This window comes from Xenopus laevis, chromosome 4L (genome assembly GCF_017654675.1).
Source record: "Xenopus laevis strain J_2021 chromosome 4L, Xenopus_laevis_v10.1, whole genome shotgun sequence".
NCBI classification, from domain to species: Eukaryota; Metazoa; Chordata; class Amphibia; order Anura; family Pipidae; genus Xenopus; species Xenopus laevis.
In genome coordinates this window covers 21,692,500-21,720,480 of record NC_054377.1, presented here as the reverse complement: position 1 = coordinate 21,720,480, position 27,981 = coordinate 21,692,500, and the positions used below count along the sequence as shown (strand labels likewise).

General features: G+C 37.7%; 2 protein-coding genes across 2 annotated transcripts in view; both read left to right on the top strand.

Annotated features, from left to right (window-relative positions):
• The window catches only part of LOC108713473, a 152,950-nt gene that overhangs the window by 86,754 nt on the left and 38,215 nt on the right, over nucleotides 1–27,981 (top strand). The window contains exons 74-98 of the mRNA XM_041589615.1: nucleotides 4,504–4,581; nucleotides 6,029–6,070; nucleotides 6,423–6,684; nucleotides 9,361–9,475; nucleotides 9,570–9,660; nucleotides 11,118–11,224; nucleotides 12,552–12,768; nucleotides 12,878–13,006; nucleotides 13,182–13,299; nucleotides 15,349–15,487; nucleotides 15,680–15,790; nucleotides 17,284–17,353; nucleotides 17,545–17,682; nucleotides 17,771–17,935; nucleotides 18,639–18,733; nucleotides 19,679–19,808; nucleotides 20,071–20,326; nucleotides 20,898–20,944; nucleotides 23,018–23,118; nucleotides 23,566–23,717; nucleotides 23,817–23,955; nucleotides 24,592–24,702; nucleotides 24,846–25,025; nucleotides 26,706–26,945; nucleotides 27,112–27,268. Of these exons, the coding sequence (XP_041445549.1) occupies nucleotides 4,504–4,581; nucleotides 6,029–6,070; nucleotides 6,423–6,684; nucleotides 9,361–9,475; nucleotides 9,570–9,660; nucleotides 11,118–11,224; nucleotides 12,552–12,768; nucleotides 12,878–13,006; nucleotides 13,182–13,299; nucleotides 15,349–15,487; nucleotides 15,680–15,790; nucleotides 17,284–17,353; nucleotides 17,545–17,682; nucleotides 17,771–17,935; nucleotides 18,639–18,733; nucleotides 19,679–19,808; nucleotides 20,071–20,326; nucleotides 20,898–20,944; nucleotides 23,018–23,118; nucleotides 23,566–23,717; nucleotides 23,817–23,955; nucleotides 24,592–24,702; nucleotides 24,846–25,025; nucleotides 26,706–26,945; nucleotides 27,112–27,268 (3,390 nt within the window). The remainder of the gene's footprint in view (nucleotides 1–4,503; nucleotides 4,582–6,028; nucleotides 6,071–6,422; nucleotides 6,685–9,360; nucleotides 9,476–9,569; nucleotides 9,661–11,117; nucleotides 11,225–12,551; nucleotides 12,769–12,877; nucleotides 13,007–13,181; nucleotides 13,300–15,348; nucleotides 15,488–15,679; nucleotides 15,791–17,283; nucleotides 17,354–17,544; nucleotides 17,683–17,770; nucleotides 17,936–18,638; nucleotides 18,734–19,678; nucleotides 19,809–20,070; nucleotides 20,327–20,897; nucleotides 20,945–23,017; nucleotides 23,119–23,565; nucleotides 23,718–23,816; nucleotides 23,956–24,591; nucleotides 24,703–24,845; nucleotides 25,026–26,705; nucleotides 26,946–27,111; nucleotides 27,269–27,981) is intronic.
• On the top strand, nucleotides 51–13,415 carry LOC121402947 (mucin-5B-like). The gene is made up of 10 exons (XM_041589957.1): nucleotides 51–181; nucleotides 4,504–4,581; nucleotides 6,029–6,070; nucleotides 6,423–6,684; nucleotides 9,361–9,475; nucleotides 9,570–9,660; nucleotides 11,118–11,224; nucleotides 12,552–12,768; nucleotides 12,878–13,006; nucleotides 13,182–13,415. The coding sequence occupies exons 1-10, from the start codon at nucleotides 121–123 to the stop codon at nucleotides 13,313–13,315; spliced, it is 1,236 nt and encodes a 411-aa protein (XP_041445891.1). The 5' UTR covers nucleotides 51–120; the 3' UTR covers nucleotides 13,316–13,415.

Here is a 27,981-nt window from a genome sequence, read left to right as displayed (position 1 = left end):
CATCTTACCTGTGTGAAGAAATCCTGATGCTGTGCCAAGTTGCCTTAAGAGCTGTATATAAGGATCGCCTCAGCTTAAGTAAATCTGTCCCCTGTCCTCTCTCACACTAATCACAAGACTATGGGAACCTTCAAAGGGATCCCACTGTGGATCCTTCCACTCTTTTTGGGCCAGCTGAATGGTAAGTAACCTTGTACCTTACAATTAAAATCTAGATTAACAGAAGCAAATTTAAATTGGGTATTGAGTTAGAATTACTGTATGTTGCATTTTGTGTGTGTGTTTTGGGTGGGAGATACAAAAATCAAAAGAAGAATCAAAATCAGAATTTTTTCAATTTTTAAAATGAAAAAAGTCTGACCAAACTAGAATCCACGATTTGACCTTATTTGACCTCTGGGAAAACCCCCAAAAAATTGTATGAAAAATCATATTGTACAATCTTTTCGGAGTTTTCCTAGAATAGTATGATTTTTCGAGATTTTTCCCCCAAATTTTTTTTTTCCGGATTTTTGTCCGAAATAGTCAGATTTTCGGGCTAATTCCAGCGCAGACCACAGAAACTTCCAAAATAGGATAGGGACCTCTGCCACTGACTTATATATAATATATATATACAACCTCGTCAGGTCCGAGATGCAGGAATTTTGGATGCATGTTTTTTTCAGTTCTAAATGCAGCCCTCTATTCGATTGGCTCTTGAACGCCTATGAAGGACAAGAACATGCAGTGTATTATGTTATAAAATCCACAATGATATGCAAATACAATAAAACAAAACCTCAAACGCTTATGAGTACAATAAGTTAATAAAATCAATGAATAGATACAAATAATACAAAGTACGAAGATAAATACAAATATACATAAAGTACACTGGCATTAAAGATTCCCCAAAGCTGAGGGGCAGATTTATCAAGGGTCGAATTGAAAATTTGAATTCAAACTTTTGAATTTTTTTATGATCAAAACTGTCAAATTCGGTTATAGAGTTATCCAAATTCGTTTCAAGTTTTTTTTTTAAAAAAAAATTATTTTTGAGAATTATCGTACTCTGGCCCTTTAAGAATTCAAATTCAACTATTCACCACCTAAAACCTGCCCAATTACTGTTTAATGGGAGAGGTGCAGGGATCAATTTGGAGATGTTTGCAGCCTTCCTGACATTCGATTTTTGTTCTGAAAAAAAAAAAACTCTAACCGAGTTTGATCTATTTCGAATCAATTTAGATTTGAATTTTCGGGTGATTTAAATTCGTATAAAAAATTTTGATCCGACAGTCAAATTTGAATTTATGGGAGTTTTGAAAAAATGTACATGAATTCGAAATTCAACCCTTGATAAATTTGTCTCTGAGTATCAAGTGGATGGAGGAGCCTTGTGGGTTGAGCTAACATTCTAAATGGAAGCTTATTTTGTTATTTGGTCAATAAGAACAGTGTTTCTGCAATTGATATGATATATGTCAGTAATGCAGTGCTGGACCGGCACAAATCACATTAAGCAGAGGGGGCACAACAATATGCAACACTCTAGATAGTCCTTCAGTTCAGTGAAATTACTGGGGAGGATAACACCATGCCTAAAAGCCCTTCTGTTATATTCCTCTACATGAAACAAAATGAGCTAAAAGACTCTTGTAAAGATAGACCCATCCTAATAAGTCCATCTCTAGCGTGCTTATCCTGGTAAATGAACCCTCTCCTAGTCTATAGAGTACATTAATAATATATAAAAAAATGTGAAATGCCACTTTTTTTTTTTAAAGAAAAAAATACATCTGCAGAGGGCAGAGACACAAGTGGAAATTCGGGGAGATTTAGTTGCCCCGGCGACAAATTCCCTCTTCTTCGGGGCGACTAATCTCCCTAAACTGCCTTCCCGTCGGCTAGAATCTAAATCGCCAACGGTATGGCACTAAATTGCCCAAAATTGCCTCACGAGGAAACTTCGGACAACTTCGGAAAATGAAGCGATCCGAGTGCCAGCAATTTAGATTCTATCTGGCGGAAAGGCATTTCAGGGAGATTAGTCACCCAGAAGAAGAGGGGATTTGTTGTAGTAATTCCAGGTTTCCAACTACAGGCTGCAACAAACTGTGCCGCACAATTGTGCTCAAAAATTTTAAGTGGATTTCATCCTGACAATTTTAAGTGCAATTGTGCCTGATTTGTGGCAAAATGCAAAGCGCAATGGGGTACTTTTTTGAATTCATCAGACACAATTATCCCATTGCGCTTTGTATTTTGCCACAGATCACATGTGCCCCTGCCCTTAGACTTTCCCTGTGTCAATAGTTGTACATAAAACACAATGACTAAAACAATGCAACAATGCAAATTTGTCCCAAACCCACAAGTGCAAGGATAGTATTTAGATGCAAGTAATCCATGGTATCGATGTGTAAAAAAGATCAATGACCTCCATTGCAGCTGCCGTTATAAATGATTCCAATTGTTTTCTTGTTGCAATATATGCGTGGAATGCAATCTTATCTTCTCAAAACTATTCTGAAAAAATCTCTAATAAAATGATGAATACTTATCATTTCCTGCTGTTAAAGGATTAGCAATGTCAAAACAGTTTGTAACTACAACCACACTCCTCACTTCATTACTTAGCAACTTATTATATAAACTGTAGAAGTGTTTAACAAGCTATTACTTTTAACAATGCAGAGTAACAGTAACATATTTCAATGCATATACCACACTGGGGAATGGCAACAGAACAGTGGAGGAATGTATGCTTATGAACCTTTGTCTTGTAAACCTTTGTAACAATGCACTTCCTTATAGGCTTCTTGTAAGAACAGAATTGCAAATATGAAATTCTATCAATCTTATGCCTGATATTCATATTTGTCTGTCAATTTAGAAGTGCTTGCATATGCAAAAATTCCCACGGTGCACATATTTTTGTTAGAATAAGTAACAGCAGTGTCTAAAGCAGTCCCATTAGAGAGTGACTTTAATTATGAGTTCAACTAATAACCATGTATAGTAGTGGGTGTAGTGTGGGGTTGTCAAAGACTTTAGTTATAAAAGCTGAAAATGTTAGGAATCCCTTATTCAGGAACACATTATCCGTAAAGTTCTGAATTAGTGGAAGGCTATCTCTCATTTAGTCCACTTTAAGCTAATTATTCTAATATTTGTAATGCTTTTCTTTTTTCTCTGTTATAATAAGAGTATCTTGTACTCGATGGGATCTAAGTTGCCTGAATCCATATTGGTGGCAAAACAATCCTGAGACTTAAGTTACAGTGATCCAAATTACAGAAAGTACCCTTATCTGGAAACACCCAGGTTCCAAGCATTCTGCATAATAGATCTTCTACCTGTATTGGTAAAAATAAAAATACAGGCATGTTACTGTATGTATTACAAATATTGTAAATTCAAAATTGTTGCCTTGTTCTTTAGATGACAGTTGTAACAATACTGCAGTATTTGAAGCCTCTGCAGGCCTTTAACTATGACTGATCTTTAACAACGCCAATAAGCTTCTTTAATGACAAATATAGTTAAGCAATTACTTATGTCCTTGTGCCTGCATGCACACACCTGTAATAAAGATGCTGGATTCAAAGTAGTGTTGCCACCTTTCGGCTTCAGAAAAGCCAGGCAGGGGGGTGGTGACATCACAGGGGCGTAACTGTGACATCATGGGGCAGATAACAATGGGGGTGGAGTGTATGACATCAGATGGATTGGCTATAATTTGGAAAACCGAGCAGCCCAGATTTCAAGGGGCCGTCCGGGTTAAAATTGGTCAGGTGTCAGCACTAACTCAAAGTGGGTAATATTTAAATGGTCTGAAGTTTGCATTAAAGGACAATTTCCTGTGATTAAGCTGGGTCACTGCATTTGAGGTGTTGTACGTGTTATGTTTCAGTTACTACTATCTTATACCACCATTATTATTACTACTACTACTGGGTATTTACCCCATACATAGCTAAAATAGCTCAAATAGACGCAATATTACAGATTATCCAGATAAATAATGTGAACATTGAGGGGGTTATTTATTGAAGTCCGAATGGAAAAAAAACTCGAAAAATGTGTCTTATTATACCTCGATGCTGCAAAAATCCAGAATCTGAAAATCCGCCATCTCAGACCTGTCAAGGTCCTATATAAGTCAATGGGAGAGGCACCTATCTCAAATTGAAGTTGAAGTCTTGGAGGGATTTTGCCTGAAAATCAGGATTTTTTAGGGTTTTTGGGCAGAAACTAAAAAAAAAAAATCAAGTGATTTGAGAAAATCCCTAAAAAATTCGAGCAATTTGAGTTTTTGCTTGATTTTGAGTTTTCTGAGTTTTGATTTTAATTATTACATTTTAATTTTATAAATAAATAATATCACATCGAGTATGGGAGTTTGGTTGTGGCATTTTTTTAATTAAAAATCAGATACATCTGATTTTTGGAAATATCCCTCTGAATTTGAGCTTGAGGTTTATTCTTACTTGTTTCTTTCAATCCTTCTCTTTGCAGCTCAACTGTATATTGAGGAAATAGAGGGGTCATCATCTGGTGAATACCTTATCCATGAAACCATCCAAAACCATACACGTAAGTCTTACCAGTCATATTTTATTTGTTGTTAGTAATTGTAAGTCTCAACAGTATTATATCACACAAAAAGTCAATGTTTGTGCCATTACAGTAACATAGCAACCAAGCAAATGTTTGCTTTCCTTACTGCATCTTTCCAAAGCAGTAAAAGAAAATGCAACATTGCAATAACTTTGCTCCTGTTCCCGCATAACCCAGTAACTAATTAAGGTAAATGTAATAAAAGTTATTATTAACAGGAAAAAAATATGCACAATATAAATATATTTTGCTTTATGGAACCAATCCCTTTTGTGTGAATTTAATATAGCTTATGCAAACATGATTCATATCACATTTCAATCACATACAATTCTTAAGTGATTATACCACTGGAAAACATTCTTTTTTTCAAACCGCATCAGCTAATAGTACTGCTGCAGCAATATAGTCAATTTTTCAAAAGAGCAAACAGATTTTTTTATGTGTAATTTCGAAATTTGGCATGGGGCTAGACATATTGTCAGTTTACCAAGTGCCCTCAGTCATATGACTTGTGCTCTGATAAACTTAAGTCACTCTTTGCTGCTGCATTGCAAGTTGGACTGATATCACGCCTCCATTTCTCTCCAGTCTAACAGCATGATAGGAAGGTAACAGCTCCCAGACACTTGTATTGCTAGGTTTAGATGTGAAATATAAAAAGAGTCTGAGAAACCATAGCTCATCAGAAAGCAGTTCAATTGTGAAGTTATGGCTCTTATGGCTCTTTCTGTAAGCATATGATCAGGCACAATGACTTGAGATGGCTGCATATACAGCATTTAGTGGAAACCCTTAATTCTATTATTCACACACAGAAAATGGTGTTACTGTTAATGGCACCTACAATTTGCATTTGACTGAATACCGTACCGTAAGGGGCAGATGTATGAAGGGTCGAATATCGAGGGTTAATTAACCCTCGATATTCGACTAGGAACTAAAATCGTTCGACTTCGAATATCGAAGTCGAACGATTTAGCGCAAATCCTGCGATCGAACGATCGAAGGATTATTCGTTCGATCGAACGATTAAATCCTTCGAATCGAACGATTCGAAGTATTTTAATCCAACGATCGAACGAATATCCTTCGATCAAAAAATCTCAGGCAAGCCTATGGGGACCTTCCCCATAGGCTAACATTGACTTCGGTAGCTTTTAGCTGCCGAAGTAGGGGGTCGAAATTTTTCTTAAAGAGACAGTACTTCGACTATCGAATGGTCGAATAGTCGAACGATTTTTAGTTCGAATCGTTCGATTCGAAGTCGAAGTAGTAGTCGATGGTCGAAGTAGCCCAAAAAACACTTCGAAATTCGAAGTTTTTTTTATTCGAATCCTTCACTCGAGCTTTGTAAATGTGCCCCTAAGTGTCCACATACTGTATAGTGACTTTGCTATAATACTCTAATTCTATTTTACAGTTAGCTTTATCCCAGCTGTGTACCCAACACCAGTGGTTAAAGGTAAGCCATATAAACTTCTCATCAGGACCTTATTCACTTAAGACAGCTGTGAACTTTATGTGCAAAAAATGTGCGAAATTTGCACACATTAAGACAAACACTAAGATGCTGATTTAAATTGTGAGCAAGTATGTTAGAAATAAAAAATTATTGTGGACAAAAGAAAACAAGCCAAATTGGGCTGATTTTATGTAATTTACTTCCCCCATTGTTTAGATAATTCATTGAAAAAAATCAATGTTTAAAAAATTTTGTAAAACAACGGCTTTCTTGTTTCTGTATTGAGTAGGATAGCCTATTTTATAATGACTGATACCATGTATATTTGTATACTCCATATCATTATCTGCAGCTATCAACAAAGCTCACAATAACAAAGTATGCAGCACTTGGGGGAACTTCAACTTCAAGAATTTTGATGGTGATGTATTCCGTTTCCCGGGAACCTGCAACTATGTTTTCTCTTCACATTGCAAAAGTGATTATGAAGACTTCAACATCCAAATTCAACGCAGCATTACCAGCAGCATCCTAGTGATCAGTAAAATCACCATGAAGATTAATGGGTTGGTGGTGCAGGTCATTGAGAATAATGTGCTGGTTGATGGAAAAGTGTAAGTTGCTTTTTTTCATTATTTAACAAATTGTCTAAACAGAAGAAAGCCATCCTAGAAATATTCAATGAATAACCTGAAGCAGTGCCAAAAAGGTTCACAAAGTTCTATAGACATATATTGGGTAGATTTACTAAGGTTTCAATTGAAATTTTTGAGTTGGGATTTTAGGTAAAAACGTACTATTTTGAGTTATACATTCCCCAGCTTGAATTAAAATTCGAAATCAAATGTTAGCTTTATTATACGGAAGAGCACTGGGGCCAGAAAAAAAAAAATCTGATGAATTATGACTTTTAAAAATCAAAATTATGACTTTTAATCTCATAACTATGACGTTAAAAAGGTGAAATTATGATTTTGAATCTGATAATTATGATTTTTAATCTCATAATTATGATTTTTAAACTCATAATGTTAAAAGTCATAATTATGAGATTAAAAGTCATGGGGGCAAATTCGCTAGCGTTGGGCATTTTCGTTACTTCACAAATTCACTAACGAACGCTGGCGTAACTTCGCTACTGTAACTTCGCACCCTTACGCCTGGTGAATTTGCGCAATGGACGTAACTACGCAAATTCACTAATGCGCGCATTGTTCTGAATGCTACATTTTACGTTAGACTTCCTTCGCCACCTCAGACCTGGCGAAGTGCAATAGAGTAGATAGGGATTTCTTCAAAAAAAGTTACAATTTTTTCTAAGTCCCAAAAAATGCTGGCGTTTTTTCTATATTATGGGTGATAGGCTGAAAAAGATCGAAATTTTTTTTGGGGCTCCCCTCCTTCCCCCCTACATTTCCTAACTCATGGCAACTTAACTATACAGTGGGCACATGTGTAGGGCAAAATAAAATAAAATAAAATTTTTATTTGACGTTTTGAAGGTTTCCCAGGCATTTGTAGTTCTGCTACATATTCCTCCATTGAAATTTGAATTTGGCGCCGTATGCAAATTAACCATCACTAGCGTAACTTCGCTTTGCTTAGCGAATCAACGCTAGCGCAACTTCGCAACCTTACCCTGCCCCTGAGCGCAACTTCGGATTTTAGTGAATTTGCAGAGCGCTGGCGAAACTACGCCTGGTAAAGTGCGGTGAAGTTACGCCTGGCGCAACTTCGAATCTTAGTGAATGTGCCACATAATTTCTACATTTTAAAGTCATAATTATGATATTAAAAATCATAATTATGAGTTTAAAAGTCATAATTTAGACTTTTTAAAGTCATAATTATGAGATTAAAAATCATAATTATGAGTTTTAAAAGTCATAATGCATCAGAATTTTTTTTTGTTGTTGCTGGCCCCAGTGCTCTTCCGTAATATTACAGTCAGAATAAAAAAATTCAAATTTGACTATTCTCCAATTAAAAACTTGGCAAGATCATGTAGAAGTCAATGGCAGAGGTCTCTTAAACTCTCTTGAAAAAAATATTGTGTGTCAAAAAAAATTGAAACGCAAAAGAAGAGCTTTTTTTTGGATAAAAACTTATTTCTAATTCGATTCATATTCAACATGAGTTTTCAGGTCAGGACTATTTAGACCTTTGAATTTTTTCATATATAACATACCATTCGAATTTTGAATAAAATTTAATGTATTAGAGTTTAAAAAAATACACATTTGACATTTAGAACACATGAGATATTAATTACTGCACATTAAGGCGATTATTTATTAAAGTCCAGATGCTAAAAACTTTAGGTTTTTTTTTACTATAAAATCTATAAAATCGAAATGTTTAGTGGGAAAAAAAATCAAATGTTTCGAGATTTATTATACCTTGAGGGTATAAAAGTCCCAATCCAAAAATCTGCCAACTCAGACCTGTCGAGGTTGTATATAAGTGAATGGGAGAGGTCCCTATCTTATTTGGAAGTTTCCATGGTCTGGCTGGATTTAGCCTAAAAATCTCACTATTTTGAGCTTTTCAGGGAAAAATCAGAAAAATGTAAGCTTTTTGTGAAAAAATCTAAAAAAATCTAGCAATTCAGGGAAAAAACCAGAAAAAAACGTATGATTCGGGTTTTCACTCAATTTCATCAAGTTTTTCCGCCAATCCGATTAAATCATGCTTCTTTAATAAAAGGTCAAAACGTGGATTCTCGTTTGTTCAGACTTTTTAATCAAATAATTCAGATTTTGATAAATAATCCCCTAATAGTGGGAATATAGCTAAAATCCTATATTTACTTGAGGAATGTAAACTCTTATTATAGCACAGTTGTTTGCTCTTTGGCTGGTTTCCCATTTGATGCTTTCAATTTGATAACATCAAGTCGCTTCACACAGTGGCGGAACTACTGGGGGAGCAGGGGGTGCGAGCGGGCCAGGGCCCACACCCCCTCAGGGCCCCCCCGGCAGTCCGTTCGCCGCTGACAATGCCTGCAAATGTGGCCGTGCGGAGGGGGGCGTGGTCCGGCTGCGCGTCACGCACCAGGGCCCGCCCCCCTCTAGGATCTCCACTGGCTTCACATATTCTCTTGCTGCATTTACGCTACATTCTATTGACAATAGCTCATTATTGTTGGTAAAACTATTTAAAATTACTTCTTTACAATGTGTGGTAAACATTATTTGGAATTAAGGTCCCTCTACATGGCAAGTATGTAGTCAAGGTCTTCTGCAATCAATACAAATATATTATCTGTTTATGCTTTATTCGTAATACAGAGTCCAGCTACCCTACAGTGGTCTTGGTGTTCAGATTGAGAAACGCGATGTTTCCCTTAAAGTCAGCAGCAAACTTGGTCTAGTTCTAATGTTGAATGATGATAACAGTCTCATGGTAAGAAAACATGCCCTTATTTATAATAGGACTCATAGGTAATATGCAATATCATTCATAAATGCTAAATTACTGTATGTGTTATTCTGTGTAGCTGGAGCTGGATGAAAAGTATGCTAACCAGACCTGTGGATTGTGCGGAGACTACAATGGCATATCTATCCACAATGAATTCATTAACCACGGTCAGTTTATTCAAGCCATATTATTTTATCTTTTCTCTCTATCGATTCTCATAACCAATTTTTCTCCTTCTTCTCTGTCTCTCTCTTATGTCTCTTTCTCTACCTCCTCTCTAACAACTGGGTGAATTGGAGGATCTGCTGATGCCTTCCAGCACTGGAAATTAGTTGTCCTGACAACTTTCTAGGCCATCCTAACTGCACTTAATCACTTTAATGCATATTGGAAATCAAAGTGACGTTTGCTCACACATTATTTGTCTTGAATTTAGTTTGATTATGAATTAAATTTTTCTTACACAAGGTTAAAGGGCAGGTAAAGGCAAAAAAATAAAATCCCATTTTTACTTTTTTTAATGAAAAGAAACCTATCTCCAATACACTTTAATTAAAAAATGTGTACCGTTATTATAAGAAACCTGACTGTATGCAGTGAATTTCTGCTTTCATTTACTGCTGTGGATACGAATTGTAAGACAATCCTCCTTATGAACAGCAGGGGGAGCCCCCGCCTTACTTCCCAGCCATGCAGAACTCAAGCTGCTTTGTTTGTTTCCCTGTAGAGCAGTCGGCGACTGGGTAGAGATTTGTGTTGGATTTTATTTTTGCCTTTACATCCCCTTTACTGTTTCAGCTGCAGGGACAAAGATCATGGAGCCAGATTTAAACTGAAACTGGGATTCTATTTGGAGGATTATTTTGCTGCAGCCACTGGTTCTGCAGAGTTGGAGAAAGTTTGTATTAAACAATACAAAAACTATAAAATCCACATTCGATTACATGACAACACAGGACCCAGTGCAGTCTGCGTATTCGGATTATTAATCAGTCTTGCTGTATTGGCTTCTGGCAGATATTATTTGACTTGTGCTGTTTTGATAATTTATGACGATCCCTAAGCAGCCCAGACCACACTGAGCATGTGCACAGTCTTGGTCTTGCAAAGATGTTTAATAAAGTTACAAGATGGTGACCATCTGTGGCCAACTTTGAAAGCATAAATCATTTGTTTGATTAGGCTTGTGGTGCAGTAAGTTCATGTTTATGTTTAGCATACAAAATACAACATTTCTAGATTTATTTTAGATGTTACTTCCCCTTTAATCAAAGTGATTTGTAATAAAGTTGTGACTCTTTTAGATTTATTGTGTTCTTAGGGTATCAAGAAAAGGGGAGACATTTAAATTGTTTATGGGGTAGGCCAGATGGAATGGCTTGACGTTGCACCACTCATGAACATTTTTATTTTATGTGATATTGGTTTAGAATTATATTATATTAAATGCCCAGATTATACCCATTATTGTCACAAATAGATTTTTCAGATTACAGAAACATGTAATTTAACATTAGTATCTATGACAGTGAAACAAAAGGAAATAAATATGTATAGTGGTATAATATAAAACATTTAATCACAGAAATCAATTTTTTTATGTAAATGTTTGTTTACATTAAAGGTGTCCACATCACAGAAACTCAGTTTGGAAATCTTCAGAAGCTGGATGGCCCCACAGAACAGTGCCAAGATGTGAAACCAGAGCCAAGACGCAACTGTACACGCTTTGTAAGTAAAACACTTAAAGAGACAAGAGGGTTCACATACTATATAAATGGAATAAAGTGCAGAAGTACTATCTTTTTGCCCAAAAAGCACATTGATGCATTTTTCTCTGTAATAAAACAGTACTTTGCACTTGATCCAAACTAAGATATAATTAATCCTTAATGAAAGCAAAACCAGCCTATCTGGTTTATTTAATGTTTAAATCATTTTTTAGTAGACTTCAAAATTATAGAAAGATACTCGCAACTTTGGGCAACTTCAGAAAACAAATCACACGGATTGCCATCCCGCCAGGAATTTAGATTCTAGCCGGTGGGAGGCAGTTCAGGTAGATTAGTCTCCCCAAAGAAGAGTAGATTTGTTGCTGGGCTCTCCCCAAATCTGAGCGAGTGTCTCTGCCCTTATATGGAAGACCCCAAGTCCTGAGTATTCTGGATAACAGTTCCAATACTTGCAGGAGGTACAGAGGTTTGCACATGACTTAGAATAGTCTGTATGTAAGGAGCAGCATATGGGAGCATGAAATGGTGTCTATTATTTGGAAACGAAAACCTGTTAATCCAAATGTTCTGAATTACAGGAAGGTGATTTTCCATAGACTTCACTATAATCAAATAATTCAAATTTAAAAAAAAAAAAAACAATTTATTTTTCTCTGTTATATGAATAAAATATCTTGCACTGGATCCCAACTAAGATATCAGTTATCCTTATTGGAGGCAAAACAATCTATTTCATCTATTTAGTTTAATTATTGTTTAAACTACTTAGTAGACTAAAAGTATAGAGATTAGAGATGATCGAATCTGTGCCATTTCGCTTCACTGAAAAATTAAAATGCGAAAAATTCACAAAACGCATTGAAGTCAATGGGCGTCAACATAATTTTGATGAGCATCAATTTTTACATGTGCAACAATTTTTACACGAGCGACTCTTTTGTCCAAATGCATTAAAGTCAATGGGCATCAAAAAAAAAAATATTTACACCTGAGATATTTTACAAGCCCAACATTTTTTTTGTGGTCGCAAATTTTTCTGCAGCAAATTTTTGCAGCAGTTTCGCAAAAAAATTTGCAGGTGGCAAAGTGTGGAAATTAGCTGCGAATCAATGCCTGGTAAAAATTCGCCCATCACTAATGGAGATCCAAATGATAGAAAAATCCCTTATCCTGAAAAAAACAGGTCCCAAGCATTCTAGATAACAGGTCTCATACCTGTACTTCAGGTCCCTGCATTCTAACCCCATTATAAATTATGTAAGAAAATGTTAAATTCTAACAAAATGTTGAAATTGTGTTTTATTTTCCTTTTCAATGTATCTCAGGAGAACATCTGTGAAAATATCTTAATGGGTTCCGCCTTTTTAAACTGTCACTCATTGGTGGATGTTGAACAATATATGGAAGCCTGTGTACAGGATCTGTGCCACTGTAATAGCAAAATGACTTCCCTCTGTATGTGTAACACATTCGCTGAGTATTCGAGGCAGTGCGCCCATGCCGGTGGTCAGCCAAGAAACTGGAGAACAAAAGAATTTTGCTGTGAGTGTTCTTTGTCTGAATAGTTCCTATGGCTTACGAAAAGTATAAAACTGTTTTGAAGTTTGAGATATTACTGTTCAATTCATTTCAAAAATGTTCATTCTCACAGCAGCCCGGAAGTGCCCGTTAAACATGGAATACCGAGAATGTGGCTCAGCATGCCCTAACACATGTACCAACCCAGAAAGAGCAGCTCTTTGTGATTCACATTGTTTGGAAGGATGTTACTGCCCTAAAGGTAATTGTAGTTTTTTAAATGTACAAACCATAAAAGTAAATGCCTTTTGTTTATAAAAGAAAAATAACACGGATAAAGTCAGCATGGACTTGATTAATAAATGTGTGGCATTTACTCTTATTATTGGTTAAAGTCATCAGACACCAATTTAACCCAAAATATTTGTTGTCCATAGGAACTGTTTTTGATGACATCAACAACAAAGGCTGTATTCCTGTGGATATGTGCCCCTGTATAACAGCGGGAGAAATATACTCTTCTGGAGAATCTTACTCTACTCCATGCAGTACCTGGCAAGTGCATGCTTAAAATTTAAATTAAAAAAAAAAAATCCATTAAAAATCATTTGTTAATTTATTTAGCTGTGGGGATATAATAATATACAGTAAATTGTCTTTGTACGTGGCTATAATTTTATATTGACTTCACTTTTCCAGAGAATGTCTCATGCCTTCACTCTTTAAAACATTATGTTTGAGTGCCAACTTCATCTTTTAAATGTATTAACTATAGAGTTTAAAGTCCTTTTACTACCAGTGATGAGCATTTTTTTTCTCCACGTTTCACCGCTAAAATGACGCCAATAGATTCTTATGGGATAAAAAATTTGTTGTGCAATTTGTTGTGTGTCCAAAAAAAAATTTGGTCGGCCATAGACTTCAATGCATTTTGGCGAATTATAGGCAAAGAGAAACAGGTCAGATTAACCCATGACTATTTACTACCTATAAAAACATATTTAATGTCTTGATTTAAGTCGAATCACTTAAAATTAAACAAATGTCATGATTTTATGATAGTTACATAGTTACATAGTTAAATTGGGTTGAAAAAAGACAAAGTCCATCAAGTTCAACCCCTCCAAATGAAAACCCAGCATCCATACATATACCCCTCCCTACTTTTAATTAAATTCTATATACCCATACCTATACTAACAATAGAGCTTAGAATCACAATAGCCTTTGATATTATGTCTGTCCAAAAAATCATCCAAGCCATTCTTAAAGGCATTAACTGAATCAGCCATCACAACATCACCCGGCAGTGCATTCCACAACCTCACTGTCCTGACTGTGAAGAACCCTCTACGTTGCTTCAAATGAAAGTTCTTTTCTTCTAGTCTAAAGGGGTGGCCTCTGGTACGGTGATCCACTTTATGGGTAAAAAGGTCCCCTGCTATTTGTCTATAATGTCCTCTAATGTACTTGTAAAGTGTAATTATGTCCCCTCGCAAGCGCCTTTTTTCCAGAGAAAACAACCCCAACCTTGACAGTCTCCCCTCATAATTTAAGTCTTCCGTCCCTGTAACCAATTTAGTTGCACTTAGTCTCAGCACTCTCTCCAGCTCATTTATATCCCTCTTAAGGACTGGAGTCCAAAACTGCACTGCATACTCCAGATGAGGCCTTACCAGGGACCTATAAAGAGGCATAATTATGTTTTCATCCCTTGAGTTAATGCTGTTTTTTATGCAAGACAGAACTTTATTTGCTTTAGTAGCCACAGAATGACACTGCCCAAAATTAGACAACTTGTTATCTACAAAGACCCCTAGATCCTTCTCATTTAAGGAAACTCCCAACACACTGCCATTTAGTGTATAACTTGCATTTATATTATTTTTGCCAAAGTGCATAACCTGCATTTATCAACATTGAACCTCATTTTCCAGTTTGCTGCCCAGTTTCCCAACTTAGACAAATCACTCTGCAAAGTGGCAGCATCCTGCATGGAACCTATAGTTCTGCACAATTTAGTATCATCTGCAAAAATAATGCTACTATAAAGAAATTATTATTATTATAATTATTATAAATCCACTTTTCACAAATAGTTTATAGTTGTTTATAAAATGGTGGATTGATTGCAGGGATCCCCAACCTTTTTTTACCCGCGAGCCACATTCAAATGTAAAAAGAGTAGGAGAGCAACACAAACATAAAAAAGTCCCTTGGGGTGCCAAAAAAGGGCTGTGATTGGCTATTTGTAAGCCCCTATATGGACTGGCAGTCTACAGGATGCTCTACTTGGCACTATACTAAGCACCTGCTTTGAGGCCACCGGGAGCAACATCCAAGGGGTTGGAGAGCATGTTGCTCACTAGCTACTGGGGATCACTGATTTATTGAATAATACAATTATGTATCTCTGTTATTATACAGCATACTGTATTTTTTCCCTGTAATTAATTCATTACAGACATTTTTACACTATAGGATGCATAAATTCATGACTGAAAGAATATTTGCCATAATTTTTTACATCTATATTTCAAGCACAACTATTAGTTTCCATATAATATCTGGTGAACTGATGGTTCTATTATATCTCTCCTACAGCGTATGTTTCTCTGGGAAGTGGAGCTGTAAGGAATTGCCTTGTTCCTCAACTTGCTCCGTAGAAGGAGGTTCCCATATTACAACATACGATCAGACTCATTACAACATCCATGGTGACTGTAACTATGTACTGACCAAGGTAAAAAGCTCTAAAATTCTTCAACAATATATACTGTATATAGAAAGTTCAAGTTTTGGAAACTCTAATTCGAACTTGTGAGTTTTAGAACAGAAAAATGTAATCACAGTAAAAATTTGAATTTGAACAATGATACATCAGTTCCTCAAGTAATGTACTAAAATAATTCAGTTATTTTTTTCTTCTTCACAGATGTGCAAAAGTAATGAATTTACAGTTCTTGCTGAACTTCGCAAATGTGGTTTAAGTGAAAGTGAGACCTGTCTAAAGAGCATTATGATCCTGCTCAATGGAGAGGAAACTGTAAGTCCTCACACTTCTTTCAGGCTCTGTTTTCTTTATCTATCATGAAAGAAGACATCATATCAGATATATTTGATTTACTTAAGATGAACCAACATTTATTTGGTTTAATTGTTTAGTTGTCATGACAGTAGCTTGTGAGCAGTGTGAAAATGTGTGAGTATTTACGACTGGGAAGGATGGATGGCAAAATTTGCACAATGGACCATATTTTGGACAAATGTTTCACCATATTTCACCACTGCTGAATGTATTCACAAACAACCCAAAAAATTCTGTGACATTTTTTTTGCCATGAAAAATGCAGCAACCAAAATGTTCATAGACCCCAATTCATTTTGTGCAAACAAGTTTTCCATGAAAAAAAAATATCGGGGCACATTTACTTAGGGTCGAATATCGAGGGTTAATTAACCCTCGGTATTTGACTGTCGAAGTTAAATCCTTCGACTTCGAATATCGAAGTCGAAGGATTTACCGCAATTCATTCGATCAAACGATCAAAGGAAAAATCCATCGATCTAACGATTTTCCTTCGACCAGAAATTTGTTAGAAAGCCTATGAGGAAAGATTTTTAGTTCGAATCGTTCGAGTCGAAGTCAAAGTCGTAGCCAAAAAAACGTTCGAAATTCCAAGTATTTTTTCTTCTATTCATTCACTCGAGCTAAGTAAATGTGCCCAATAGACTCCAATGTATTATGTACAGAAAAGTGGAAAATGCCCATAAATGCCAAAGTATTTTGGGAAGAAAAAGTTGCTGCAAAAAAAAAAAAATTTGCCACAAAAAAGTTGCTACGGAAAAACACCCTTTAATGTATTTAGAATTTTTTTGTCATGTTGATAAATTTTGCTGTTTCAAAAATGTTCCTATGGTTTTGCTTGTTTCCTGGCAAGACAAAATGGGATCGATTCACATATCACCATTTTGCACACTTTTCATACAGGTTTTCTAAATGAATTGTGAATAGTGATGGGCGAATTTGCGCCGATTCGCCGAAAAATTTGTGAATTTCGCGCGAAATTCGCGAAACGGCGCCGGTGTTTCATTTTTGACGCCGGCGCCCGTTTTTCCGGCGCCGAATTTTTGCCGCGAATTTTCGCAGGCGTTTCACGAATTTATTCGCTGGCGGCGAAACGCGCGAATTCGCGCCTGGCGAATAAATTCGCCCATCACTAATTGTGAAAGGTCTTTGCACTCTGTTTTTGTGAGATATGTGACACACTTATGAATACAGTTTTGCCAGCATTAGTCTTACTGTATTCATTAGACGGGAGGCACATAGGTATTTGCCTCCTACCTGTCTCCTAACTTGCACATCATTTAGACATCATTGTGGGCATTTGCTATCATGCTCTAAAGCTGGGGGAATTGTGTATGTTGCCTAAAGTACATTTTTAGTAAGGGTGCAATGATGTCCAATGTTACAAACACTTATAGATATATGGAGAAATGTGTGTTATCCTCTCCTGTTCTTATGTTTTCTTACCCTAGACTGTTATGATCAAGCCCTGTGGCAGTGTTTATGTGAACACCATCTTTACCCAATTGCCAGTATCTACAGGTAAGATATATTCATGTTTGGTATTATATGGCAGGGAATGTAAAGTGTATCCTTTGTATCTCTACAGTATCTAATAGTGTAGAGCTTCCAACAGTTTGCAAAAAAATAAACTATGGGTAATAGTTTAGTTTAATATATGAATGGGCAGAAAGATGGAGTATGAGTCACTTATTTTGTGATTTTGTTTGCAGCTAGTGTCACCATCTTCAAACCTACCTCTTTTTACATTATTGTTCAAACGAATATGGGGCTCCAGGTGGTTGTTCAGCTCACTCCCTTTATGCAGGTCTATGTGGTACTGCACCCAGCCCTCCAAACCAAGACATGCGGTAAGGATAGTCCTGAGCCTTTTCTTGAAAAAAGCAAACAAAAATATTTCATGTTTTCTAGCTTAGCCTATGTGGTCTGTTTTGGCAGGTCTTTGTGGAAACTTCAACAACATACAAACAGATGATTTCATGACAATAAATGGAATTTTAGAAGGAACTGCAGCCTCTTTCGCCAATTCTTGGAAGACCCAGGCAGACTGTCCAAATATAAAGAATGACTATAATGACCCATGCTCTCTCAGTCTTGAAAATGGTAAACATCAACATGATTGCTTCATTAAAGGGTTATTTATTGAAATATGAATGTTAAAAACTTGAAAAATTCAAGTTTCTCTACAAGAAAACTCAAATTCTTAAAGGAAAAACTCAACTTTCAAGATTTATTATACCTTGATGCTGCATAAAGCCAGAATCTGAAAATCTCATCTCAGACCTGCCGATTTCTTTTATAAGTCAGTGGGAGAGGAAACTATCTCAATTTCAAGTTTCGTGGTCTGCACTGGATTTAGGCTTTTTGACTTTTTTAGCAAAACTCAAAAAATTTGAGCAATTTAGGAGGAAGCCTGAAAAATTTTGAGTGATTCGGGTTTTCACTCATTGAGTTTTTCTGCAATCTCATTAAATTGAGGGGTTTTTTTTATTAATAAATAAGCTAAAAATAGGCATGGGAGTTTGGTTGCATTTTTTAAATAAAATATGAGATAAATTTGGATTTCAGTAAATAACCCCCCTCATGTTTATATTATTAAAACCTATCATTTATTTTGGACTTTTATTTCAATCATGAAGGGTCTCAAAGACCAGTTTATGTGTGCTAAAAATTAGTCCATGTCAGGATACCCATGCAATCTATTCTGAAAATATGAGATTCACAAATGATAGGGTTGGATTTATATATGAAAAAGTAATCTACAATTTGTCCCGAAATAACAAATTGACTTTTCATGCTTCTATAGAACAATATGCTTCCTTCTGGTGTGGTCTCATATCGGACCCAAATGGGCCATTTGCTGCTTGCCACTCACAAGTGAATCCAAAAAGATATCAAAAGGTAAGTCCACACTTCTCACATTAATTTCCTAGCAAAGTTTTGGACTTCAAGTCAACTAACCAAGGATTACAGTGCTAAGGGCACAACATTGCATGGATACCCCTTGAAATGAGGTTCATTACATAGAGGTTCATTGTATTTTGAAGCACATGAGTGACACCACCCATGCCCTAACACTTCTGAGTCCTGAGCTCTCTGGTTGTCCAATGATAAATGTGACATAAATATAATTGCAGCACCTTTTTGGTCACCCCCCTGTGCCAAAGGTTATACATCATATATTTCTGAATTCCCTTTCCCCAAAGAGTACATTGTTCCTAGGTAGTGTTACCTGCCCCAAGTACTTTTACCAACTGGACAAAGTGCTGCTCCCACGTGGCAGGCACACAAAAAGCCTGGGTCACAAACGGAAGACATCCTGGATCCTCTTTCCCCTCTACCGTCCCCAGGCAGACTCGCCCGGGGGCTCACACAGAGCTGGCAGGCTCACAAAGAGCTGGAGCAGGCATCCACAGCAATGACATCCTTTATCCAAAAACCTTGAAGCTTGCTGCACTTTCAAAACTGTAGCTCCCAGCACTGTATATAGTGCGAGCATTCCAAGTCCAGATTCTGGAATCAGAGAGCCTCAGACCCTCCTGCTCTAGCTTCCAGGCATGGGGCTGCTGCACCCCAGCCTCAGAGGCCTCCTGCCCCTACATCTTGGTGGCTGAGATCACTATGTCCTCCATAAAGTAGTATCCAGCTAATTTCTGCTGTCTGAGCACATGGTTCTTCTTTTTATAGTGGTGCAGCAGCAACACCTAGTGACTTCCTTTGGTATCGGCCATGATGCACCAACACAAGGGCTCAGGCCCCTGCCAAGCCCCTAGGAAACCCTGTAGCTCCCGGGAGGAATTAACTCTATGGGTCCCTACATAATATATGTTTTATCTTCTTTCATAGAACTGTATGTTCGACTCCTGTAGCTGTGAGAAGAGTGAAGATTGTATGTGTGCCTCCCTCTCCTCTTACAGTCGGGTCTGCCTAAGCAAAGGTGTCATACTGCCAGAATGGCAAGGAAATACCCCATGCTGTAAGTTGCTGACTATAATATAATACATTTTTGTGTAGTCAGAGTTTCTAGATCATGACCTTGGTAATAATGATCTATTTAGGGATAGAATTGAATAATCGGTTGTGATATACAGACACATTTGTGGAACTCACCTTTCTGATTTATCTGCAAGCATATTTATTATCCAAGTGTTGGAAGTCTGATGTTGCATAAAATAATCACCACTATAATCTTATTGCAGTGACTTGTTAGTAAACGTGTCTCACTCCCTTTTTTTCAGCTAAATATACAAAATACTGCCCAGAATCATTAAACTACACCTACTCTATGAGCACCTGCCAGCCAACCTGCCGCTCTCGCTTTGAACCGGACATCACCTGCAGCATCAAGTTCACACCTGTAGATGGCTGTAGCTGCACTAAGGGGTTCTACATGGATGACAGTGGAAAATGTGTCCCTGGAGCTGCCTGCCCCTGTTACTACAAGGGAAGTGCTGTACCCTCTGGAGAAGTGGTCCATGATAATAAAATACAATGGTGAGTTGCAATTTTTTTTTCTTCTAAGCCAGCACATTGGAAGCTCATATATATCTGAAGGTCTGTGTTTTAGAATCAATTTTGCAACCAAAATATCAACAACTGTACATAAAATCTGAGATTACTAACTTTGCCTGCATTCTTGTGCAATATAAACAATATATGCTAACATATACTATACTATTTATAATATAGAGGAACCGATAAAATAGAAATAAATGGATCAGCCCTACAGTATATTGCCCACCTCAATGTGGGCATATCGGGGAGAGATCACCAAATGAGTGGATCTCCCTGTGTATGGCCAGCTTAAGTTTGCTAAAAATCATTTAGTCCTTAAATTAACCCATACAGATTCATGCAGCTGAGTTACCACCAAGGTACTGTTTTATTACTACAGAGAAATAGGAAATCATTTTTAAAGACTAGAATTATTTCCTTATAATGGATTCTATGGGTGATGACCTTTCTGTAATTCAGAGCTTTCTGTGTAACAGGTCTTTTAGATAATGGACCTTATACTCAGAGATCAATCACATTTTCTTACTTATACTTCTTTTTTATTTCACAGTTCCTGCACTGAAGGAGTTTTGAGCTGTATCGGAATTAATAAGCCAGGTACAATTCTACAACTCGGATATCTTATTCACAAATCGCTTAAAGGCGAACTACTGCAAAAATGAAAATTGTATTAGAAGCTTCATCTCATGTGGAAAAATGAAGCTTTCTAAATAAAATAAATCTGTCTCTCTAAATTCCCTACATGTTTGATTAACTGTTTGGTCAAATACATTGGTGTGTTCTTTCTTTGCCAAAATAATGTATTAGAAATAAGTTTCTTTTAAAATACATGAAGGCAGAGAAATAGCTGAGAGGGAGGGTGAAGAGAAATCTGATTACCGTATATACTCGCGTATAAGCCGAGTTTTTCAGCACCCAAAATGTGCTGAAAAACTCAAACTCGGCTTATACGCGGGTCATACCTCCTTCCGCGTCCTTCCCTGCCGGCGTTCGCTCCCAAAATGGCGGCGCCCATGGCCGCCACGTGGGTAGCGGCGCCGGCCGCTACCCACGTGGCGGCCATGGGCGCCGCCATTTTGGGAGCGAACGCCGGCAGGGAAGGACGCGCCGCCCGGAGCTCCTGGACCTGCTCCGGGCGGCGACACAGTCAGTCACAGACAGTCCTGCTGGGGCCGGGTCACGTTTTACTGTGACAGAGGGAAGAGCAGCAGACGTGAGGGCCGGGGTGGGGAGAGCGACAGATGGGGAGGGCAGGGGGGGGAAGTGGCAGAGGGAAGCAAACATGAAATAGGGGTAGACAGAGGACCCTTTAACAGGTACCTGCCCAGTGTCCCCCAATTGTTGCGGCCGGGTCACATTCACATTTTGAAATCTGACATGGGGCCCCTAGGCTTATACATGAGTCAATACATTTTTCCAGTTTTCTTAGGTAAATTAGGTACCTCGGCTTATACACGGGTCGGCTTATACACGAGTATATACGGTATTTCAGAAACAGTACAGAATATTTAATTGGCTATTCTTATTTCCATGAGATGAAGCTTATATCAATTTCATGTTGATCATTAATATTAAATTTAATATTACATTCATTTTTAACTATACTTTGTTATATGAAATCAGATCTCAATACTAATGCAAGTATTTTGTTGCTTTCTGTGTCTTCTGCATTAAAGTTGCAGTCAAAAATGATAGGGGTAATTTATTGAATCACATGCTAGAGCATAATAGCACCCCTTTGTACTCATTTACAAAGAACTTGCATCAGGAAGTAGCCTGTGCATCCAGCTGAATGACACACGAGTTAGGGGATGAGATAGGGGTGCTGCCCTTATGAATTGTCGAATTCTGGAGAGCACAAAAAGTTGCCCTAATGGGAACTAAGCTTTGGGCAGGTTGCAAAGTGTGAAAAACATGGCAATTTGTGCTTTTGTACATGTCCCCTGCCAAGTACTGTAAATTATGAGTGTTACCCTTCAGTCTGGGTATTCTGGATGAGGGATCTTTCTGTAATTTGAATCCCCATACCTTTAGTCAACTAAAATATTATTTAAACAGTAATTAAACTCAATAGGATTATTTCCTAGTTGGGTTTTAAGTACAAGGTACTGTTTTATTAATTCAGAGAAAAAATAAAATAATTTTTAAAAATTTGACTGATGATATTTAGTAATGAGTGAATTTATTCAGCAGTCATGGATTAGGGGTGTAATTTCCAAATTTCTCCATGTGTGTTTTTTTTTGCAAAACTGAGAAATTTTGCAGCGAAAAATTTGCCAAAAGAAAATGCCCATAAGAAAAAACGTCTTAACTTAAATGGATTAGGAAAAAAAAGTCGCCATAAGAAAAAGTGCACATTATCTTTAATGCAGTTCGGGTGAAAATTTGTTGCACGTAAAAAACACCCATTGACTTCACTGCTAATTTTTTCGACAAAGGGAAATGAGACAGATTCACTCATCACTAATTGGATTATAATGGAGCCAATGGGAGATGGTAGCTTTCTGGACAATGGGTCTCCAGATAATGGATCCTGTACCTGTATATGGATTGTATTGATTGTAGATTGATTATATCAACACAGTGGAGAGCTGCTTTGCATCAACAATGCATCAATTTACTACCACCACCATAATTCATCTTTTTTTTTTATGTGATTCTCTCCCACAGAATGCACTGCTCCCATGGTTTATTTTGATTGTAATAATGCAACAGAGTTCACAAAGGGAGCTGAGTGCCAGAAGAGTTGCCAGATACTGGGGACACAATGTGTAAGGTTTTTTTTTCTTCTCGAAACAAGAAATATAGAATGAGAATAAGGGACAGCTTTATATAATACTGAAATTGGGCATCTAGAGGCCTTTGCAGTAGTCTGATATTTTTCCATTTTTTTGAACATTTTGCTGACTGTCAGGAATGTGTTTTAAGGAACAGATGCAAGATACTTACATCTATTAAGGTCTATCTAGGGGTAACCCAAACCAAACAATTACTACAAAATATTATTTGGTATATTTTAATGCATATGGTATTGTAACGTTTTGTTGTTTTTGTGGCTGCAATAGTTTTGGAAATACAAAACAAAATAAACAAACACACAACTAGAGACCATAGGGCTGATAAAGTTGTATTAGTTGAGTTGCCAATAACTACTTCTACTACTTCAAAAATGAGTTCTTATAACGTTATGTCTTGCTTACTTTTTTCTCACCTCACAGTACAGAACAAATTGTGTCTCTGGCTGTGTGTGTCCTGATGGACTATTGTCAGATGGAAAGGGGGGCTGCATCAATGAGGAGCAATGTCCATGTGAACACAATGGAGCCAGTTATCAGCCGGGAGAAAAAATTAAAGTTAAATGCAATACTTGGTAAGGGTATGAATATAGACCCACGCAAGGTACTGTACAAATAATGCTTTTCAAAAACACAATTCAAAAATAACATCCAACATCCCTCTCGCTTCATAGCACCTGCAAAAACCGATTGTGGCAATGTACAGATAAGCCATGTCTAGGGACCTGTGCTGTGTATGGAGATGGCCATTATATCACTTTTGATGGGAAACAATACACCTTTAATGGAAAGTGTGAATATAGCCTTTTGCAGGTACAGTATGGCCTTAATCATTTAGAAAATACATGTTAAAGGAGAACTAAACCCTAAACATGAACATGGTTAAACATGGCATATTTTATATAGTGAACTTGTTGCACCAGCCTAAAGTTTCAGCTTGTCAATAGCAGCAATGATCCAGGACTTCAAACTTATCACAGGGGGTCACCATCTTGGAAAGTGTCTGCGACACTCTAATGCTCAGTGGTCTAATTATCAACCAGTAAATGAGGTTGGCCTGTAATATAAGCTGATGCTACAGGGCTGATTATTAAATTCTGATGCTAATTAGTAGTAATTATCTGTATTAATTACTAATCAGCCTTATATTGTGACATTCTATGTGAACTATATATTGTGAGTGGGTCCCTAAGCTCAGTAAGTGACAGCAGCACAGAGCATGTGCAGTGAATCAGTAGAAAAGAAGATGGGGAGCTACTGGGGCATCTTGGAGACACAGATCTTTACTGCTAAAGGGCTGTGGTTGCCTTGGGAAGGTACAGAAACCCAAAAAATAATGTACAACATTTCTAGCTACTTCTTTAGTTAGGCTTTAGTTCTCCTTTAAGGGATCTCAGCCTAAAATAGAGGGGCATGCTTATAATTTGGCTCTCACCATATCATCTTTAGGATCTTTGTGGCAAAACTGAAGGCGGGAGCTCTTTCCGAGTCATTACTGAGAACATCCCATGTGGAACGACTGGCACAACCTGTTCTCAAGCTATTAAGGTCTATCTAGGGGTAAGTGGTGTAAATTGTTCCTAACTACTGTACCTGTGCACTATCAATGTGTAGCCTTTTTCTTTCCTAACCTGTAAGTAGTAAGCGCAGGCTGTAATAAGATAAGCTTTATCATTCACTTTTGCTTTTCCCCCCATAAACAGAACTTTGAACTTAGTCTCACAAATGAAAAGTTTGACATAGTAAAAAGAGACCCCAACTCCAAGGTGCCATATACTGTCCGATACATGGGTATCTATCTTGTCATTGAGTCTGACAGTGGACTGATCCTGCTGTGGGATAAGAAAACTAGCATCTTCATCAAGCTCACTAGAGACTTTAAGGTGAGATCATGTATCTGAACAACACCCTGTACTAACATGATATTAATTGCAATATATAAATACAAAATGCTGTTTTTATGCATACATTATACAGTTTTTATCAGTTGCATGTACTGTATCACTTTCTGCAGGCTCAAAGTCACTTCTTTGAGTCTGCAAACAGACAATATTATTGTGAAGACCTGGCAAGTCTATTCCAATGAGCATCCAATGATATGTTATTGCTGTGTGACGCGTAATACCACTACAGGAATGGGATCAGTTATTCTGTAACCCATTTTTCAGAAAGCTCCTCATTATGGAAAGGCCATCTTCCACTGACTCCATTTTATCCAAATAAACCAAATTCTTAAAAATGATTTCCTTTTTCTCTGTAATAATAAAACAGTACCTTGTGATGATCCCTACTAAGATATAATGAATCCCTTTTGGAAGCAAAACCAGCCTATTGGGTTTATTTAATTATATTAATTATATTTAATTATAGATTATAATTTATTAAATGATTTTCTAGTAGACTAAAGGTATGAAGACCCAAATTATGGAAAGATCAGTTATCTGGAAAACCCCAAGTCCCAAGGATACTAAAGGGTCCCATACCTGTACAATATACTGTATCACCAGGGTCAGACTGGGGGGCCCAGGGCCAACCAGGATTGCTGTTCAGAACCCCCCCTCCGGACCCCCCAACCCCCGCATGCGCTTGTGCGTGGGTATGCAAATGCACACTATGTTTTTCAGGGCAGGCAGGAGCCGGCAAATTGAAGGATCTGGGTGCGGATCTGGGCCAGCAGGCAGGGCTGGATTTACATAGTGGGCGCCCCTAGGCCCACTGCTGTTAATGGCCCCTGTCCCCTCCCCTGTATTCATGCAAATTTTCATCATCTGAACCAGAGCAATGGGGATTGGTGCATGGGAAATTTAAAAAATGATGGCATCCCAGTGTTTTTGAACCAATGTGGGTGTGGTTGGGCAGCATGCCGCCCCCTTAAAATCCTGCCGCCTTAGGCCTGGGCCTAGGTGGCCTTTCCAGAAATCCGGGCCTGCCGGCAGGGCCCAAGAGAGCCGGAGGGCCCCCGGGTTTTTTCCTGGTGTGTCCCGCCGGCCAGTCTGACCCTGTGTATCTAATTTTTCTAGACAAATATGCCCAGCATCAACCTTGGATTACAATATATTCAATTTGTTACACAGGCAATAGGCTATAGGCTATACGTAAACTTCATTGAACAAGCTGGGAGTTATAGTTTCTGCCTGTGTGTAGCTCACCCTTAGTGTGCAGTGGTCCGGGTGCCTTAAGCCCCAAACCAGACACTCGTTGAATGGAGTCAATATTCTCACCGCTAACTCCTCACACAGAACATCAGTCATAGATAAATCAAATGAATCAAGCTCCAGCTCTTACCCCATGCCTGTTATGACCCGGGTGCTGCCGCCCCGAGTCTGTCACTAGGGGGTCTCTGATGTCTCTGAGGAAGTGTTCAAACATGAAAGCGTCAGACCTCAGATGCTGTTATAATTTTGTGTATGTTCAAATAAAGTATATGGATTTTTACCTACTATCTGGAGCTGAGCGGTTTGTTAGAAAAGACCCAGGAGTGCGCTGTCTCTTCTACATTGACCCTGTGTATCACTGTCAACAATTTATATAATTTTGATTAACATATTATATTTCATACACAGGGTGATGTCTGCGGTCTGTGCGGTAACTATGATGGAGACGGAAACAATGACTTTACTACTAGGAGCTTGTCACTGATAGGAGATCCTGTGGAATTCGGAAACAGCTGGAAACACGACCCAACATGCCCTGATGCCAGTCCAACAAGAGATCCTTGTTCTGCCAATCCATATAGAAAATCATGGGCACAAAAGCAGTGCAGTATCATCAAGAGCAAGACATTTTCTGACTGCCATTCTCAGGTGGGTCTGGATTTGATTCAACATTCTTTAATGGCAATTCAAAATTAGGCACTACAACAATCAATGAAGAGAAAATATTAAAATGGTACAGTAGAAAGATTCGAATTCTACAGGACACAGGATGTTAATTTTAAAAATGCTAATGAACTAAAATATTTTTTTATAGCTTGACCCGTCTCAGTATTATGATGCCTGTGTTTCCGACTCCTGTGCTTGTGACAGTGGTGGAGACTGTGAGTGCATGTGTACTGCAATTGCAGCCTATGCTCTTGCCTGTAGTGAAGCTGGCATTTGTGTTTCCTGGAGGACCCCAAGCATTTGCCGTAAGTAATTTGTAGCACTAGGGATGGTTGGGGATACTTTTTTCCACTGCCTTTAAAGATAGGTGAATCCTCGTTCCGGTTAGGGCCTGGGAATGGGTCTTCAGGGTAAACTGTAACTAAACACATTCATTTTCACAAAGAAACTTTAGCACTTGAAGTTCTTAAAATGATATTGTCATAGAAAAACATGTTTTTTTTTTAAAATGCATCAGTTAATAGTGCTGCTCCAGCAGACTTCTACACTGAAATCCATTTTTCAAAAGAACAAACTGTTTTTTTTATATTTAATTTTGAAATCTGACATGGGGCTAGACATATTGCCAATTTCACAGGAGCCCCCAGTCATATCACTTGTTCTCTTCAATCACTCTTTAATGCTGTACTACAAATTTGAGTGATATCACTCCCCCTCCCCAGCAGCCTAACAACAGTAACAGTACAAGTTAACCAGATAGCAGCTTCCTAACACAAGATAATAGCTCCCTGGTAGATCTGAGAACAACACTCAACAGTAAATATACAGGCCCCACTGTGACATCTTCAGTTACATTGAGTAGGATAAACAATAGTCAGAAAGCAATTCCATAGTGTAGCACTGGCTCCTTCTGAAAGCACATGACCAGACATGTCCTAATGGGAGCAACATGCAATTGTCTTTACGTTATAGGGTCCCTAATACCTCATTTCACTAAGGCTTTGTGTACCTTAGGGTT